Source organism: Chelonia mydas, chromosome 4 (genome assembly GCF_015237465.2).
Source record: "Chelonia mydas isolate rCheMyd1 chromosome 4, rCheMyd1.pri.v2, whole genome shotgun sequence".
In the NCBI taxonomy this organism is placed as follows: domain Eukaryota; kingdom Metazoa; phylum Chordata; order Testudines; family Cheloniidae; genus Chelonia; species Chelonia mydas.
Genome location: NC_057852.1, coordinates 60,283,645 through 60,302,965, shown reverse-complemented (window position 1 = coordinate 60,302,965; position 19,321 = coordinate 60,283,645). Strand labels below are relative to the sequence as shown.

General features: G+C 41.0%; 1 protein-coding gene across 11 annotated transcripts in view; it reads right to left on the bottom strand.

Moving 5' to 3' along the window:
• TMEM131L (transmembrane 131 like) overlaps positions 1 to 19,321 on the bottom strand; it is a 124,218-nt gene that overhangs the window by 103,637 nt on the left and 1,260 nt on the right. For 9 of the 11 annotated variants that reach the window (XM_043545856.1, XM_043545855.1, XM_043545857.1 and 6 more), the window contains exons 2-3: positions 19,104 to 19,174; positions 9,767 to 9,810 (exon numbers count right to left, since the gene is read on the bottom strand). In XM_043545856.1, the coding sequence (XP_043401791.1) occupies positions 9,767 to 9,810; positions 19,104 to 19,174 (115 nt within the window). Of the gene's footprint in view, positions 1 to 9,766; positions 9,811 to 12,765; positions 12,850 to 19,103; positions 19,175 to 19,321 lie in introns of those variants that run through there. The other 2 variants (XM_043545860.1, XM_043545859.1) reach the window with 2 other exon arrangements.

Below are 19,321 nucleotides of genomic sequence, written 5' to 3'. Positions count from 1 at the left end.
AGTGCCCAGGCCATGAAAAATGCTCCAGGTGAGCTGAGTCTCAGAATACACAGCAGCATAAAGTCCAGCGCTAGCCTGAAGAATTCACACTCCACACAAACAAGCGGTGGAAAGGCAGGAAGAGCCTTGTCACAGTTTAGGGTCAGTGCATCTGTATTCCCCTTTTGTGGTCACAAAGAGCATTCGCTCTTAGGCTTCCAGCTCCCCCAGCAAATCACCTCTCTTGGAAGGAGACCTGCATCCTTCCCCCTGCTCGCCGAAGTTTTTCCAGACTGCACCGCCCCCAGCAAGTCAGATCGCCTAAACAGGCCTGCTTTACCTTCCCAGAGGCCACAAACAGCATAATTGCCCACAGTTGTCAGTTACCGCAAAGCTTTTCCTAAGCAAACACCTTTATTCTTAAGGTGACAGCTTTACAGAGAACACATACAAAAACAATAAGAAAAACTACATACAGGCTAATAAGCTTACCAAGGATCAGCCTTAACCCTGGTAGGGATCAGCCCTTCAAACCCCACAAAGAGTTTGTATGTGGTTACAAGTTCATAACTGCCTTGGCTCAGAACAAGCACACCTAAGAATCTCTGAGTCACTCCTTTATACAGTTTGGGCTTCTGATCTTGTCCTCACCTAACAGATGATTAACAGATCAAGGTCCCCGCCTCAGGGAGAAGCGTCAAAAAGCTGAGTATCTGCATCACCAAAGGGGGGGAAATCTACATTCGCTTCCCTCAAGAGATTTCCTGGTAAACCCACTTAATTTTAAACATTCACGTAGTTTCAAATCGTCCTTTGAAGCTCTTAACAACTCCCAGGGTTTACACCAGTCACGTCTCCCTATTTGAGATGTTACATACAATAATACATAAACATTTGCATTTTAAAACAATGAACTCCTAAAATACTTTAAATCAATTCAATAAGGTTTGTCCAGTACACTCCAGCAAATTGCCATATCTGTCACCAGACTGACCAACTGCCATAGACCCGGACAGCGAAGGACTGGGGGTGGGAACTGAGATTGATAAGGAGAAGGCTAGAAAGACAGGTAGACTCAAGGAGATGGATGAAAGATTCCGGGGGAGAGTGTAAGGGGGAGAATAGAGGAAATAAAAACAATAGAAAAAGAGAAAATAGAATAAAGGAGAGAGAGGGGAGACAATGAAAATAAATGAAAGAAAATCAACATTATGTTAGAAAACTGCTTTATTTATGCATATATTTAAAACGCATTTCATACTGCCAGAAGAGAGCAGATTTACAGTTTAGTCCATATACAGCAATATAGCTCTTGACGTATTCAAGCAATACCCAGTTAACATTCACCTATCTGGTAGGGGTGTTGTGGGGTTAAGTGCATTCTACAGATAGGGAAACTGAGGCACAGAGGGAGGGAACTGGCTCAAGGCCACACCTTGAGCCAAGTGACAGAACCAGGATTAGAGCTCAGGAGATTAACTCCTTGCTTGTTTCTCCAGAGTGGGCGGTCACCCAAGGGGGCTGAGAAAGTCCACTTTAAGCTTATGTGAGAAAGTAAGTCTACAGACCAAGTGTGCCCTGGGATGACAGCATGTATCTTCCAGCTAATTAAAGTTCAGTGTGGTGAGAGAGGCGCATAACAGCATTTATTTTTCCAACTCAAGTACTGATTCTGCATTTTTCCCACGCTATCACAAAAGCTAAAATTCATTAGTAAGATTACTTTAGGTGATTCATCACCTGCACAGTGTTTCACCAGAATATCAAACAGAATCTAAGATGAGGGTAGGAGTTTGGCAGTTTTTTTCAGACTATGGTGGATGGACTCATATTCCATTAACTGTAGTTCCTAGAAAGGCATGGAATTTAGATGTACAATCTGGCATACAACAAAATACAAATGGCCTGAACCAGTGTTATAACTTCTGACTTTGATTAATGCTCTTCAAAATGGGTTGGTCAGATGACTCATTTGTTAGCATATAGCACTGCCATCCAATACATTTTGGGAGTAACTTCAGGTCTCTTGTTCCCCAGGTCAGCAGACATACCCTGTTTTTAGCAGATGAGCCCTCCTGTTTGTAAATAAGTTGTGAAGTACTCTATGAAATTCTAAATATAAATATATGGTAGCCTAAAATGAAGCAATGGATAAAAATGCAAGGCTCTCTGGACCTGCTGGCATCAAGGAATGAAAGACAAACCAAGTCAGATCAAGCAAGTTTTTCCTAGGCAGTAGTGGAGCATTTAAGACACCTATTATTAATGGACTTTTTTCTTCTATAAGAGTGGTTCCCAAACTAGGAGTGCTGCTTGTTCAGGGAAAGCCCCTGGTGAGCCGGGCCCATTTGTTTACCTGCCGCGTCCACAGTTTCGGCCGATCACGACTCCCACAGGCCGAGGTTTGCCAATGGGAGCTGTGGGAAGGGTGGCCAATATGTCCCTCGGGCTGTGCCGCTTCCCACAGCCCCCATTGGCCTGGAGCGGCGAACCGCAGCCAGTGGGAGCTGTGATCGGCAGAACCTGCAGACGCAGCAAGTAAACAAACTGGCCCCGCCCGCCAGGGACTTTCCCTGAACAAGCGGCACCCCTAGTTTGGGAACCACTGTTCTATAAACACCATATAAATCCTTCTATATGCCTTAACAGGAACATCATCTCCAAGATATTTTGGAGGAGGGGTGGGAAATGGCGGAGATTTTTATTAATTTAACATACAATAAAAACACAACAGTAAATTGTGTGGGCTAATATGAACACAAATAAAACAGTGAAAGTAAGAAGCACATTGTATGTATGGTTCTCCAAAACAATTACAGTACGATAAACAGTTTGGAAGAAGGACTGTTTTTGATACTACAGCTGTGCAATCCAAGGTAAAGTTCATCAGTGACTGAATTATAAAATATGAAAGACAAAAAAGCCCTATAAAAGAAAGAAGGACCGAGGAGATGCCAGATTGCTCACCATAGCTACCGCCAACTGAGGAAGCCAGAAAGGTGTGTAGGTGTTCTAGAAATGTAGCTGCCCTTCACTGCCATCTGTTTCTCCATTATTAAGATATACCGTACTTTTGCAAACCACGTTGGTAGTTTTCTCCAGTGAGCAGCAAAAGACAGTCTTCCAGTCAGCCAAACCTTGTGAGCTTTTCTACTGTATTAGCCCAAAGAAGTAAACAGCAGCAAAATAAAGAGACACCTCCAGCTGGAGCTCCTCGGTAAATTTTACAAATTATATCCAAAATAACACTCCAGTTTAGCTTAATTTGGAGGAGTAACTCCACCAATTGTAGATTAAATCCTACTTTCCTCCACATTGGCTCCAGGCATCTATTTAAATCTTTCTGTTCAGAGAACATATATACACACACTGTTTTTGGTTCTTTTAGAAATGTTGTAAAACAAAATATAACTCTGAAATAACCCCTTCACTCCAGTGGTGGTGGAACTGAAATTACCGACTCCCTGACAATTTGGTGGGGCCATAAGGAGCCTGCAATTGCTACTTTAAAAAGGAAAAATTAACTGATGAGATAATTTTCTGCTGCTCCCATACTATACCACAAAAGCTGAATTCATTCTGTATATGCTGGAGGCAATTTTCGATTTGCTGCAACTCCAGTTAATGGAGAGTAAAAAGGCTTAATCTTAAAAACAAATTAACAGCTGCATTTTTTATTTTTAGTAATATAAGAAAGGTTTGTTTATTCTCTGAGTAATCTATATAGAGGAAAAAAATTAGTTCCAAGAGGCTGTTATGAAGATTTGAAGTCTGCTCAATATCTTTCCCATGCTTAAGAGTGTATTACAGGTTCCATGCCACTATCCCTCCCCCACCAAAAAATGGACCTTTAGGAATTAAAATATCAAGGCCAGGAGTACCTGTCCCTTTTATTTTTTAAAATACATCACTAGCTACCCTAAACTTCTTGCCCTTCTAAATGTATTCACAGATAATCTGAACTGGGTCTCAGCACTATAAATTTGTGATTATGGAATAGATGACTTGTCTTTGGCAACATATTCATTTACAGGCTAGCATATTAATATCCAAATCAGCTAATGTGAAGCATGCCAATTTTTCATGTCTTCTTTTCAGTATGGAATTACAACTAAATTGCATTAGTATCTGTGCATATATTAATCCTCCAATACTTCATTGGTTTCTCAGTCCATCTGAACTACTGAGAATTTAACCCCCATCTTATTATCCCTCAGGATGGCAACTGATAAATCATCTCTTATTCAAAATTCATTTAAAACCCTTCAAGAATACCAAACTCACTATACTTTGCTAATATAAACTAAATCTCAATGACCAACTCCAAGAAAAATTAAGTGACAGCAACATACAATACTACTTTATTATTCTCTCCTCCTATATTTATCTCTGATGCCTTTGCCAAGGCTTAGATGGTATTACACAGATAAAGCAAAAACCAGTATAAACAAGAGTATTTTTCCTAGACAAGTTAAAGGGGTAAGAATTCTAACTACCAACTCTTACTCTAGCCACTGAATTCTTAGGTAGTTTGTAAACAATTCAAAGTCCATATCTTCAAGTACAGTAAGTAGTCCCACTCCACCAGGTCAAATTGCCCTCTCAATATCCAAGGGAAAAAGTTCATCACAACAAAACTGTTTGATTGAGATAAGTGGATCACACATGACTTTTATTACGTTATCTGAGCCTTGTCGACACAAAACAAAGATGCCTAATCTGTTTAAGTGGGTAAAATACCTTCTATCCTATTTGCTACTACTATAATATTGCAACAACAACAACAAATAGATCTGTTTGCAGTCCTTCCCTTTCTCTATTGTGTGCCTTTATGACATAAAAGTGTACAGCAACATTCCTTCTACACACACTAATCAATGAGAGAGGTAATTTTAGGGCAAACTTTTCTATAAAATCCCCAATGAAAAACTGTAAGAGCAAGAAGCCTTTTCTCCTTCAAAGTCTTAGAAGACTCAGTTTTTAAAATAAATCAATGAAAAATTTCTTCCTTTTTCCCTGTAGACTAGCTGGAGACTTTGTAATGGACATTTAGACATTTCAATGATGTCGGTCTCTGTTTATCATTTGACTTTCCAATATCTTTGGCTACTCAATGTGCATGTTCTAATGTGAAACAACTGGGTAATAAAAATAAATGCAGTTTAATCCTCATAAGCAGACTATTCTAAAAAGCCTCTGATCCTACAAGCTGAGGTCTTTCCCTCCCCGCAAATTATAGGAGTTTGGCAGGGAAAGCCTTTATCATAGCTTGGTTTATCATGTAACCTCTTTCAATAGTTTCAACTTCACTTTCTGGTTTTTCATTTTTACCCTCAGCGAAATTAAGCCTGGCCACAAGATCCGTCACAGCTTACTGTACTCGATCTTTCTCTATTTGAGCAAATTGGGCAGTATTACAGGCGTTATCTTCCTTCAGTTCAGACAAGCAGTACTTGCTCGTCCACTTTCAGCTGTTCAAACTCTGAAGTTTCAACAGTTTGAAGAAATAACTGTCAGCACTTGTCATTGATTTTCTTCTGCTGGTAACAGCCTATGCCAAACTTGTTTTTTGTTAGAGAGCTTTCCCTCCAGCTCTACAAATGCAGGAGATATTTTTTAATAAACTTGAAACAACATAAAAGGTTATTTCTAAGTAAGTGAATCTTTTAATTTGGTTTAAGAATGTATTAGAAAAAGCATGTCCAAGCATCTAACTACACATTGTCAGCATTTCCTACATTGACCTTGATCCAGGTAGCCATAAAACACTGCCCAGGAGAGTCCAAGCAATCAGGGAAGCAGGAATTGTAACCTAGGTAACTAGCAACATCTTCCTCCCCTCCCCACTAGTCTTCCCCCCCGCCACACACACACACACTTATGCCAGGCATCTGCCAGCCCACAGAACTCCAAACAAAGCATTTCTGACTTCTCGGTGAAAGGTTCTTTCCAAAACTTATGACAAAATGGCAACCCTCTCCATATTTTTTTTTAAATATGGTTTTGGCATTAGCCTATGTAGAAAATTGGGTACAATAAATTATATCTATTCCTTTTATACACACAACACAAAACACACCTCAAATGGATGTTTCTGAGATGCACATGTACAGGAAGTCAGTTAATACAGTTAATGCCTTAGTGATCATTTTTCTAAAATTAGATTAACAAGCTCCCAAAAGAACCCATTAACTTAGCATTAGACACTGCAGACTATGTAATGCTTTGGGAAAATCTCTCTGTGTGTGTCCCAAGATCCATAACTCTGTCTGCTTTCTTCAGCATTGGAGACCGCTTTAATTCACTTTCACCATTAGCTTCTGTTATACTTGCTACTTTTAGCTTGGGTTTTTTTACCCATGAAAGCTTATGCCCAAATAAATCTGTTAGTCTTTAAGGTGCCACCAGACTCTTCATTGTTTTTGTGGATACAGACTAACACAGCTACCCCTCAGATACTATTCTTATTACTATCTTTCTCAACTATCTTTTCTAGCCCTTATTCATAATGTTCAAATAACTATTGCATATGCAGGAAAATATAAAAAACAGCTTAAAGGACACATGCAAATCGAGAGCTACATAGATAGATTTCCCAAAGCACTCAAGTATGAAAACAGTTTAAGCGTGCAGTACAGCTGACAAATTTTACTTTCACAACAAAGATCTATATTCCAGATGGATCAGCCATTAAGCTATTTTAAAACATCTGAGTAGCTAAAAATTGGTCACAGGACCTATCACAATCTCAGGAACTATTTTAAGCTTTTACCAATATTTTTATTACCAGTGCCCTTTGAGCCAGCCACAGAACCTACAGGGAAAAGCAAACATCAAAGGATGTTTTTTCTCCCCAAGCCCCATGTTTCTGGCAACTAATTAGAAGTACAAACACCATCTTCAATTGGTCCTGACTTCATCCCAGCAATGCTTCGAGATGCATTAAAAACCCTGCATGGAAAAATCTTACAGGCCACAGGCACGAACAGCAGGACAAAAACCTCAGTCCTTATCCAGGCAGAACTCCCACTGTTATCAATGGAAGTTTTGCTTGAGTAACAACTGAAGGATCTGGCCCTTCTTTGGCGGGAAAAACAAGGTAAAGTTATCAACCATATTGTGACTAGGAATCACATGTAGTACATGGGCAGGAACTTAAGCAGCAACTGGTAGAGGTACCAACAACTGTGCTATTCCATTTCAAATGCCAGTTTTACCATTCTCTAGGACTTGAGAGAGAACAGAGATAACAGCTTTGATTCTGTCCTGGATTAGGCAGGCTCCTGACTGCATATCCTAGGCAGCTGGACTCCTGATGGAAAAAAATTTACCTGGAAGAGGGCTGCGGTGGGGTGCAAATCACCCAACAACCCCTGCTCCACTAATAATTAAGAAGGTAATGAAATCCTGCGTTTGCCCACATTTAATCACTGGCTGAATGAAACAAGCTTTTGTGGATAACTGCAGCTATTAATATATTGTTGCATTATATCTAAAACATTTGTTTATTTTAAGTCCTGTGATCTGTATGACTTACATGGCACTGAAAGATGTGCCTACACTAATATGTACCAAAGAAAAGAACTGTTTCACTGGTAGATTTCCAAGTATTTTAATCTGGACACTTAGAGAAAACAAAATATGTGAAAAAAATTGTGTAATATTTAGGGTTGTGGGTTTGTCATGGTGCTAAAAGTATTATTGATACTGTTACTTTTCTTTGTGTCAATGACTTCAATAAAGCAGGTTTCAGAGTAGCAGCCGTGTTAGTCTGTATCCGCAAAAAGAACAGGAGTACTTGTGTCACCTTAGAGACTAACCAATTTATTAGAGCATAAGCTTTCGTTGGCTACAGCCCACATCATTGGATGCACAGAATGGAACATACAGTAAGAAGATATATATACACACACACACACACATACAGAGAAGGTGGAAGTTGCCATACAAATTGTAAGAGGCTAATTAATTAAGACTAGGAGTGGCTGGGTCATTACACATATTGAATCTATTTCCCTATGTTACGTAACCTCACACCTTCTTGTCAACTGTCTAAATGGGCCATCTTGATTATCACTACAAAAGTTTTTTTCTCCTGCTGATAATAGCTCATCTTAATTAATTAGCCTCTTACAGTTTGTATGACAATTTCCACCTTCTCTGTATGTGTATATAAATATCTTCTTACTGTATGTTCCATTCTATGCATCCAATGCAGTGGGCTCTAGCCCACAAAAGCTTATGCTCTCATAAATTTGTTAGTCTCTAAGGTGCCACAAGTACTCCTGTTCTTTTTAATAAAGCAGCATTTCCCAGACAATGGTGCATCGCCGGCCCCGTACAGAGGGAAGGCCCTGGAAAGTAAGCCCACACCAGCCCAGTGAGGCGGGGAAGCCTGGGAGGAGGGCCTGGAGAGCGCATCCATCCTGCACTCACCCCATGGCAATGGCTCCTGTCCCACAGGGCTGGGCCTGGCTTCCCTGTCCTGGAGCATGGGATCGTAGCATCACTCACTTAAATTTTGCCTGGCCACCCTCCTGTCATAATGACAGAAGGGGTGACTGGAGCAAATATGCATGGCGCTGAGACCCTGTGCACCAGGTCACAACACCTGGAGCGGGGAGCTGGACCCAACCCTATGGGACAGGAACCACCAATGTCGGATGAGCTTGCTCTTCCATCCCCCCTGTCCCCCAAGGGCTTCTCCTACTCACTGGGCTGGGCTCATTCTCCAGGTCTCTTCCCCCACACTTCACAGGGCCTCCCCTCCTCATCAGGCTGGGAATAGAGTTCCAGTGCCAGGGTGGAGGTTGCTGCTGCAGGTGGTCAGTTCACCTTTGGTAGGGTGAGGAGGCAGCAGCATGGAGAAGAACACAAGTGGTGACCTCCCATGAGTTTGTATCCTGGGTGGGTTTTTCCCTGTGTCAGTAGACAGACTAAATGCAATATACATAAATACTTCCACAGTAAAGAGACACAGATAGTTGAATGTTCATATCCATGATTTTACACACCATTTCCCCTGAACCCGTGACTTAAACTAAATTTACCGTGACCACTCCATGACTTTGGATAAGTATGCTGTGACAAATCTGCAGCCCTAGATACTACCCAACCCTTTAAAATGGAAGGACTGACATTAAAAGAAACAGCATAGTTAAGAGCTACATTTCTTAAAAACTTTATTGTTTATCTAGTTTCAGGAAACTGAAAGTCCAGGAAATATATGGATCTATAATAACAAGGTGAGACTGTTTCTCTCCCCCACCAGCTCTTCTATCATGCCTATCACTGTAAATATACAAGTGTTAACAACACTCACAACATTCGCAACACTGTGAGACTATTATAATTTACAACTGAGATTTGATCCATTACAAGTTCAAACAACAGACACACTATGAAAGATACATAAAGTCCACTTTCAAATGTAAAAATCTTTTGTGCAAAAACCATGAAAATCAAATACAACTACGGTAAAAAATTAGGAAGAAAAGAGGCAAGAGAGTATTTTTCTGAGCCTGGTACATATTGTGCTTTACATCTGGCTTCACTGACAACAGTTAGTTTGTATTAACATTAATTAACATTAACAATGATATAAGTACTGTAGCATTAATGTCATGGACATTTCAAGTTTATTATAAAACACAATGTAATATGTCAGAATACTTTTATTTTTAACTAATCTGTCCAGTGACACCTGAATGCGTTTTAAAGTGTATAATGCAGTTTTATAAACTGAAATGAGCTCTAATATCCATGGTTTAAGTTGGGTTTTGCTTACCTTTGCTCTTGTGGATGCTCTTCCACATCCTCCTCAGAATCAGCCTAATGAACAGAAAAAATACTGTGTAAGGATTTAAATATCATTACAGTGTACAGTGGAAATGTACTGTGCTTCTAATCCCACTGAAACTGACACAATCATGATTCACTAGTAAAAAGACAGAAAGTATAAAATAATTAAGTAGCTCCATTCAGTACAAAGAAATTCTACATGCTTAAGTAATTAAACAACATCTAACCAAGATTTAGGATTTTATTGCCACTTAATATCATTAATCCATTATCTTTTCTAAACTTCCATCTACTGTATTTATTTCCGATTGTACAAATGCACCTATTCAGAATTTTATGCAGATGTACAATTCAAATGATTAAAAGCATACAGAAAGAATTAAAGATAAACCAATATCAACATTAAACACTCCCAAATCATAAAGATCAATCAGTTCCCCTCAAAGTACTGGTGATTATTCAATGCATTCATTAGCCAAAGCCTGAGAAAACAGACCATAAAACACTTTGAAGGTCGACAAACGCTGGCATTTGTCTGACCAAAGGCAAGGAAGCAAAGTCCTAAATCTAGGACTCTCCAATGAACACAGAAGCCCACAAACATTTCTAGGGCCTATGAGCTCAAGCATCACAGCTGATCTCAACTGCTGAAATAAAACATGAGAACAGAGATGGTCTCCAAAACATACATGGCACAAATCATGATAATTTGTAGTTCAAAACACTTTGAATTGCATACTGAAGTGAAATAGAGCTTTGTTTTAATATGCTTGTTGCAGGAAACCCCTTTAAATGGGCAAATAGCTATGTTCTGAACCAGCTGGTGTTTCCAAGTGGTCTTCAGGTGTAGTGCAAAACAGGGTGCAACCATCCAATTTGCACTGACCAAGTAAAGGACAACATTAGTTAGAGTAACATTTTCATGAACAGATCAGTCATCTTGCCAAGCACAAATGATATGAAGTTTTCTTGGTTACTGAAGCACCAGTTTAAAGTCCCACAAGATACTCAACTTGCAAACCTGAACAGCAAAAAGTAGGAAAACGCCGCACAAAGAAAAGATAGAACTTTTATGACTTCCTCCAGCTGTTTTCCCATTCTACCTCTAACCCAGGATGAACCTCTAATTCAAGCTCCAATTTTGGCTAGACACTGGAGAAGTGATTAACTATCATCGAGGTCCAATAAAATGGAAACTCAGAGCTGCGGGGCAACAAAGCCCACACAGCTTCACAAACCTACTGAACAATGGATGGCAGAAAAGAATCCCTGAAGAGATGAGCAGCTGCTCAATATTAGCCAGGGGACTATGAAGAAAGGAAAAAGATAAGCACTCAGATACAATTCTATCTTTGCCAGGGTCAGCAAATGCATCAATATATCATTGGTTAATGGCATTAAAAGCATCTGATAGATTTTTTTTTTTAAAAGGCAGCACAGACAGCTAATCTTTGTCCATCGCCAGAAGCAGATCACGAACCTATGAGACAAGTGCAGTCTTCATATCATATCCAGGCCTGCAACAAGACTGACAGGAATTAAGAAAATCTGAGGACTTCAAAACCGTTTCATAAACTTTCCTTAAAAAGGGAGGTTAGAAATTCACAACCTCAGACGGTTCTTCAGCATCAGCGTAACAAGAGAGGTTAGCATCTGAAACTCCTGAAGAGGGGTTGACAATCTTCTCTGATAAATGAGCTAGCATCTTCCCCCACTAGACTTAACCAACTAAGAGGGAGATAAATCCAGTTTCCCAGTGTTCCCTATGCATTTCAGAACCTCCACTTCAAATTTTAATCTCCCCAAAATAGCTATGTCACAACAAAGGCTAGTAACCCAGTCTGATTCTAAGTGCTATTATCCACAACCTTTAACAAGCGTGAAAACCTAAAATCTGATTCTCCGTTGTCTCATTCTGTATCTCCAGGCTCTTCACCATTCTTTAACAGTTCTACTGCTCAGGACTTCACATTCACTATGGTGTGGAGAAGATATCCTTCCACATCTGTGGTACAGCCATGGCATAACACCTCAAACATTCATGCCTTGGAACATGCCTTCTAGCTCTAATACTATTTTCCTTCCTCTAGCTGTCAAAGGCTATCAGTATGGTGAATAAAAATCAATGATTTTTAAAAAAAAAAATTGGATTTTTTTTATTTAAATTGGATTTTTTTGATAAAATGCTTTTTGAGGAAAAAAGCAATCTAAAATATAGTTTTAATTAAGATACATTACAGCTCAAAAATATCTCATCATGGAATAGGGATTATAAATTCTAATACTATAGTATGAGACAATATAGTCATGTAATGTTTAAGAAAAATTTTCTAAATAAGTTCCAATAGTTCATGGATTAGGGACCCAATTTTACGGGATTTAGGTTAATCTTTCTATCTACCCAATGGAACTCAGTGCTCAGTCTAGAAGATACCATCAGAGATGCTTAATTTTGCAGTTCTCAAACTGTGGATTTGTATCTCCAGAGATAACATGCTTGTTAACAGCAAGAACGTTTTAAATAAATAAATAAATATATAGATGTGAGAAATAACAGATCTCAACCCTACTGTCCCTCTGCACATTTGTGTACACAGAGTTAATCCCTTAACTCTCTCTAAAAGTGCAAAGTTTCAAAAAGTTCAACAAATAGAAGACTGTTGGGGGCAGAACAGATCTGGAGATAAATGTGAGAAGGGAGGGACAGGCAGGAGAAACAAAGTGAAACTGTTTGAGCAGCATATTCCAGAAGTCTTGAGGTCTCTCTGAGTGTAGCTTTCATTGATTTGAGATCTACCATACCATTCTCTCACTAGAAGGGAAAACCTATAATGGCAGCAGGCCGTAAAAGAGACCCAGTTTGGGAATAAGAACCATTCAAGAAATATATGTTTGCTGATGATGTTTTAAAGAAAGGCACACCAGTGAACTGGTGTAAGTCACTTAAGCACTTGGATTCAGAGATTGTTGAAGTAATAATCTCACTTTTAACAGCAGTAGCTTCTTCTGCCAGTGTAGAAAGAATATTTTCTTCCTTTGGACTAATTCATTCCAAATTGAGAAATCGTTTGGGACCTGAAAAAACAGGAAAGCTTTTTTTCTTTTCCAGATTATGAACAAATGGGAAAATGAAGGTGAAGACTACTGAGTTAGCTGCAGAAGCCAGTATTTTAAGTTTCTCATGTTGACCTGGCTGACATAGTTGATTTAATTTTTGTTTTTTTTAAATATTTCATTTAACTATTTTAAACAATTTTAACAAAAACAAACCTGATTTTAAAAAACCTGAATGTTTAACTAAATTCAAAAATTCATGCGCTTGTTTTGTTAAAATGTTATATGTTTGCTGTTGAAGAAAAAAATCCCAGAATACATAACGTTGTTTTAGTTAAATAAACCAATTTAAATGTGCGTCTGGTGATGTTCTCCTCCTAATACAGCATGGCAAGAAAATCCTCCAAATATTAATGATTAACCTGTTGAGTTGGAGATAGTTCACCTCCCAATGACTTCATAAATATCTGCTTCTATTACCTTTGGTAAATGAAATAACCAAACAATCATTCACTTTCTGATATAGCTGTAAAACTAATCTGAAAAGTTTTCAAAAGAAATCACTTTTGAAATGTATAGTGTGTACCTTCTAAAAATGAAACCTACATCTATCTCTGAGTTGTGAAAAATATGTATTAAGGTTATAACAACCAACAAGAATGCACTTTTATGTAGAAATCCATGATTAAATCGAGTCTTCCTGACTAGTGATTTAAATCATGATTTAAATCAAATCCACCCTGTATATCAGCATTATCTGGGAGAAATCAGGGAATGAGTAACTCAGCACCACTTCATTGACAATCTAGGATAAAAAGATAGCCTGGTAGGACAATATGTTATCTGGGGAGTTGCCAGTCTGAACAGCCATTTCCTGACAGCCATCTGAAATCTAACTTGTTCTGGAGGTAGATCAGGGGTCAGCAACCTATGGCACACGTGCCAAAGACGGCACACAAGCCGATTTTTAATGGCACGCTGCTGCCCGCCGGGTCCCAGCCGCCCACCCCGCTCCCGAACCCAGGCTGGGACCCCGGCAGGCAGCAGCGTGCCATTAAAAATCCTGCCCGCCCCGGCCCGCTCTTCTCCGCCCCCCACCCCCAGAGGGGGCAGGGTGAAGAAGCTTGGTCCTGCCAGCTGCTGCTGCAGTGCAAGTGAGCTCCCCACTCCCCCGCCCCTTCCCCCAGCATGCTGCGTTCCTGCCCCTCCTCCTCTCCCTGCCCCCGATCAGCTGATGTCCCTTGCGAGGGAGGGGGAGAAGTGGGGCCGCAGTGTGCTTGCTGCTCCGGGGAGGAGGCGGAGAAGAGGTTAGGACGGGGTCTTGGGGAAGGGGGTGGAATCAGGGCATATCCCCTCCAGCCCCCTGCCGTGAGCCGCTCTGGTCAGGGGGCTGCAAGCACCCCCACGACCCTAGCCCACACCCCCAGCCCTCTGCCCTGACCCCTACACCCCCACACACACACCCCAACCCTCTGCCCTGACCCCTGCACCCCCCACAACCTCAGCCCTGACTCCAGCATCCTCCACACATACCCAGCCCCCCCACACCTCATGCCCTGACTCCTGCACCCTCCTCACATGCCCCGAGCCCTCTGCCCTGACTCCTGCACCTTCCTCACACACCCGCAGCCCCCTGTCCTGACTCTTACACACCCCATACCCTGACTCTTGCACCCCCCACATTCCCACCCCCACCCCTCGCACCAAATGGGAGCTCCCCAGGTAAGCACTCCACACCTAAACCTCCTGCTCCAACTCTGAGCCCCTTCCCTCATTCTAGCTCCTGGCCAGACCCTGCACCCTAACCTCCAGCCTGCTCCTTCACCCCCAGCCCTGCGCTCAGTGCACTCCCACCCTCAGCTCAGTGCAGAGAGAGAGAGGAAAAGAATGTTCTAGAACCAGGGAGAAGGTAGGTACCCACTCTACGTGGGCAGGGCCGGGATCCCAGACCGGCAGCGGGCTGGAGGGGCCGGCTGCCGGGACCCTGGCTGGCAGGAGCCAACGGATGGAACCCCAGACCGGCAGCGGTCTGAGTGGCAGCCGGCTGAGCCGCTCAGCCCACTGCCAGCCCGGGGTTCTGGCTGCCAGCCCGGGGTTCTGGCTGCCAGCCCCTTGCCAGCCGGGGTCCTGGCCACAGGCCCCACTCAGCCTGCTGCCAGCCTTGGTGAACGGAACCCCAGGCCGGCAGCGGGCTGAGCGGGCCGGCGGCATAAGATCAGCATTTTAATTTAATTTTAAATGAAGTTTCTTAAACATTTTGAAAACCTTGTTTACTTTACATACGACAATAGCTTAGTTATGTAATATATAGACTTATAGAGAGAGACCCTCTAAAAAACATTAGAATGTATTACTGGCACGTGAAACCTTAAATTAAAGTGAATAAATGAAGACTCGACACACCACTTCTGAAAGGTTGCTGACCCCTGAGGTAGACCAACAAATAAGAGGTGTCCTGACCTCATAATGGAGGTGGCAATGGTATTGTCCATGACAAGAGTGCAATCTCTTCCCTCCAAAACTCATTCAAAATCAAGATCCAGTGTATACACAGCTGTGTGTATTAGGCTAGAAAGCACGTGGGGGAGTCCCATATTTGGCAGGGCACCCATGAGATTCTGAGCTAACACTGGATAGTTTCTGTATTATCTGTATAAACAATCAGTCACAACCACTCCAACACTGCATTAAGAGGAATACAGTACAGCAGAACCTCACGAGTTAGGAACACCAGAGTTACGAACTGACCGGTCAACCACACACCTCATTTGGAACTGAAAGAATGCAGTCAAGCAGCAGCAGAGACACACACACACACACAATATCAAATACAGTAGTGTGTTAAATGTAAACCACTAAAAAAATAAAGGGAAAGTTTAAAAAAAGATTTGACATGGTAAGAAAACTGTTTCTGTGCTTGCTTCATTTAAATTAAGATGGTTAAAAGCAGCATTTTTTCTTCTGCATAGTAAACTTTCAAAGCTGTATTAAGTCAACGTTCAGTTGTAAACTTTTTAAACAACAAACAACGTTTTGTTCAGATTTACGAACACTTTAGAGTTACAAATCTAGAGTTTGTACTTTAGAGTTACAAACACTTTAGAGTTACAATTCCTGAGGTGTTCATAATTCCGAGGTTCTACTGTAATTCTCAACCAAGGTCTTTAAGAGTAGGCTGCACATCCACACAAGTCCCTCTGTCTCAGATTGAGCTGTCTCAGGGTACACCCACACTGCAAAACAAAAAAAATAAAATCCCACAGCAGCAAGTCTCAGAGCCTGGGTCAACTGACTCAGGCTCATGCTATGGGGCTAAAAATAGCGGTGTAGACATTCCCGCTCAGGCTGGAGCTTAGGTTCTGAATCCCAGCCCAGGTGGGAACATCTACACTGCTATTTTCAGCCCCATAGCTCAAACCCCACAAGCCAGAGTCAGTTGACCTGGTGTCAGACTCACCGCTGCATTTTTTTTTCTTTTTTTTAAACAATGTAGACATAACCTAAGTTGAATACAGCTTTAAAGTGGGAGACCTCATACATTCCATCTGTGCTTTAACTAACTTATCTGGGCTAATGACATACTGCAATGTCACCCAGCCAAGTCTCAGTTACACATGTAGCACCAAAGGCTTCATCAACCCTCTAATCAAAGATGGCAATGAACTTTATTAGCCACAGACACTACATTAAACAACATGAAGTGAAGTTAGGACCCTACCATCTGGCAGCCTGTGCACCAAAAATCATCATCATCCCCCCAGACATAACCAGGGCACCGATATTAAACTACTAGCACCACTCTGTCCCTGAGACACCATCTCAACCTGCCTAGTCTCCCACAGCCGTACTTTAATAGGCTATAAAAATGTGTGAATATCATTGCATTCCCTTTTATCCGAGTTTATTCCAGCATCCTGAAAATGTTCTGTGTAATTTAACATCACTATTTGTGGAAATCTGCTAATACTTGTAAATACAGCCAAATCCACACTAGCAACATCTTTTACAGAACATCCTGCGGGTCTATTATACTTAAATTATGTCCACAAATGTGACAGAATATAAGCTCCCCCACAATTTTAAAGTCATTTAAGATTTTATATATATATATATATATATATATATATATATATATATATATACACGCGCGCCACGGACACCACAAAGGAAAAGTTCAGTGCAAACTAGCAGTGCTTGATGACTTAATTGCTGGCATCTTCAATGTTTATAGCCATACCCAGGATTTGTTTTTAAATTGAAAAAAATATATTAACCCCCTCTCTGAATCTATGGTGGCTAAGAGGGTTATTTTTGTCCTGGGGATTTCCAAGTCACTCTTCCCATCATAAAATTCCCTTTAGTAACAATATACTGAGTCTGCCTTACAGAGTGCCAATTTTTAATTACCATGCCATTGCGTTTTGGATTCTGGCAGAAACTAACAAAATATACTTGACCTTAAGAGCAACTACAACAGTGATCTCCTGATACTTTTTCAAAAAGTGCCTGTCAACAAAAACAAGTTGCGTTAAGAGTCCCTGATCCTTCTTTTTGTGTACAGATATAAAGAAAGTCACATCCCCCTTCCTTAACCCACTCCCCAAAAAATTACGTACTTGTTTTTTATTTTAGAAAAATCAGAATGCATTTCCCTTTTTCATTGGAGGACTCAAGAGCCTGTGTGCATATCTGGGGCTTTTTCAGCCCATAATTGAGAGGATTATGCTCAATAAATGCTGAGTCCTTTACAAAAGAACTTTTCTTTCTCGAGTTTTAGTTAAACAGACATTAACAAATTACAAACAAACAAACAAACTCAGAAAATTACAAAGTCTAAACAAAAGCCACATCTGCTCTCAACAAGTTTCCCCTTCTTGGTACTTATGAAGTCAACATTCCACTAGTTTTCCATTCATCCACAGTCTTTCTGGATAAACAGGACCTACATTTTTAATGTTACAAACAGGTAGGATTAAAAACAAACAAAACAAAACCAAACCACCTTGTTCTCCTGTGATGCACAAAGAAGGCCTGAAAGCAAAGCATGAGTCCAGTTCTCCCATCCCTTTCCTTCCACACACTGGCAGGTCACCTTAAAGAGAGACTAAGAAACCAAGAGAATGGTGCTGCCCAAGTCAGATTCAGAAAGCAAATGATTTCAAAACAAAAACAAAAATAAACCCCAGGTGAGATGTCAGTATTGGCGATTGCTGCAAGTTATTATTTATGGAGGGCTGTCAGCATGCTGGATACTGAACCTAAAAGAAGCAGTTAGACATTACGCTTCACACACAAATTATGGCTCAGTCTCAAATATTGTGTACATTGTGCATGAGGAGAAGTCATCACTGAGAGACTTAGTGGATCAAATGTTTTAAAAAGTTGAATGGAGAGAAGAGAGTTCAAGCATAGGGGGCAGCATTGAAGAAAATGTGAGGGAAGTTGGGAGGGGCTTAAGAGGAGTAAAAACAATGGGAGGGAAAAGCAGGAGGAAATGGTTAGAGGAGTTTGAACTTGATACATCTCAGGTAGGCAAGAGGAAGCTAAGAACTAGGGACTGTAAAGCAATTACAAGCATTTAAGTGGTTTGTGTAGTTTCTTTCCTTCTAACTTGACTTCTTTCTTTTGAGTCTCACAGCTCTGGAAAACGAAATCAAGGCGGGACTTAAAGGTTAAAAAGCTCAATATTCCATTCAGCAATCAACACTCCAACTCAAATCCTGCCCACATCAGCACATGCTTAAAGCTACCATTTGATGGATCTTTGGTGGTATATGTAAAATAAGATGGTTGTGCCAAGCCACAATCCACATCAGAAAACCATCACTATAATTAGCAACATTGTTGGATACCTCCGCAAAAAGACAAAGGACTGAACAGACATACCTCTTCTGTCGCTATTAGAGCTCGTTACACCAAAACAGAATCGAGGTAGAGCAACACTGTAATAGACTGTCCTTTCCAGGTGCTTGATAATCACTTTATTTCTCTCAGAGTTACAATGTAATCTTAAATGTGAGCACTGCTGGCTGCTACAACCCTGGCAAGGTGCAGTCCCAAACACACACCCTGCCCCTGAACCTGAAGCCATTATGATTCATGGTATCACATGGGGGACTTGTGCACTGTTGCCAGGTGCAGTGGTCACACAGTTTGTTTGCAAGGCAAACTGACATTAGTAGCAGTCACTGCTGCTGGGGGCTGGCTGTCCAAGCTGCTTCTGCGCCTCCCTCTATACACCCCTCAGTGCTGTCAACATATCTCCTCACCTGAGTGGGCATCAGCAGTTCCCCTTCTTCAGCTTGCCACAGCTCCACCACGCTGGGGATTGGGTCAATAGCTAAACAAGCCAAACAAAACAACACACAGTAAAATAACTAATCACATTTTACATACAGGAGAAAGCTCTAACAGCAGCATGTCATGTTTCTCTTTTCCCCAATGCTGAAAAAAAGTGTCCATATTAAAAGCAGCACGGGCTGGTGAC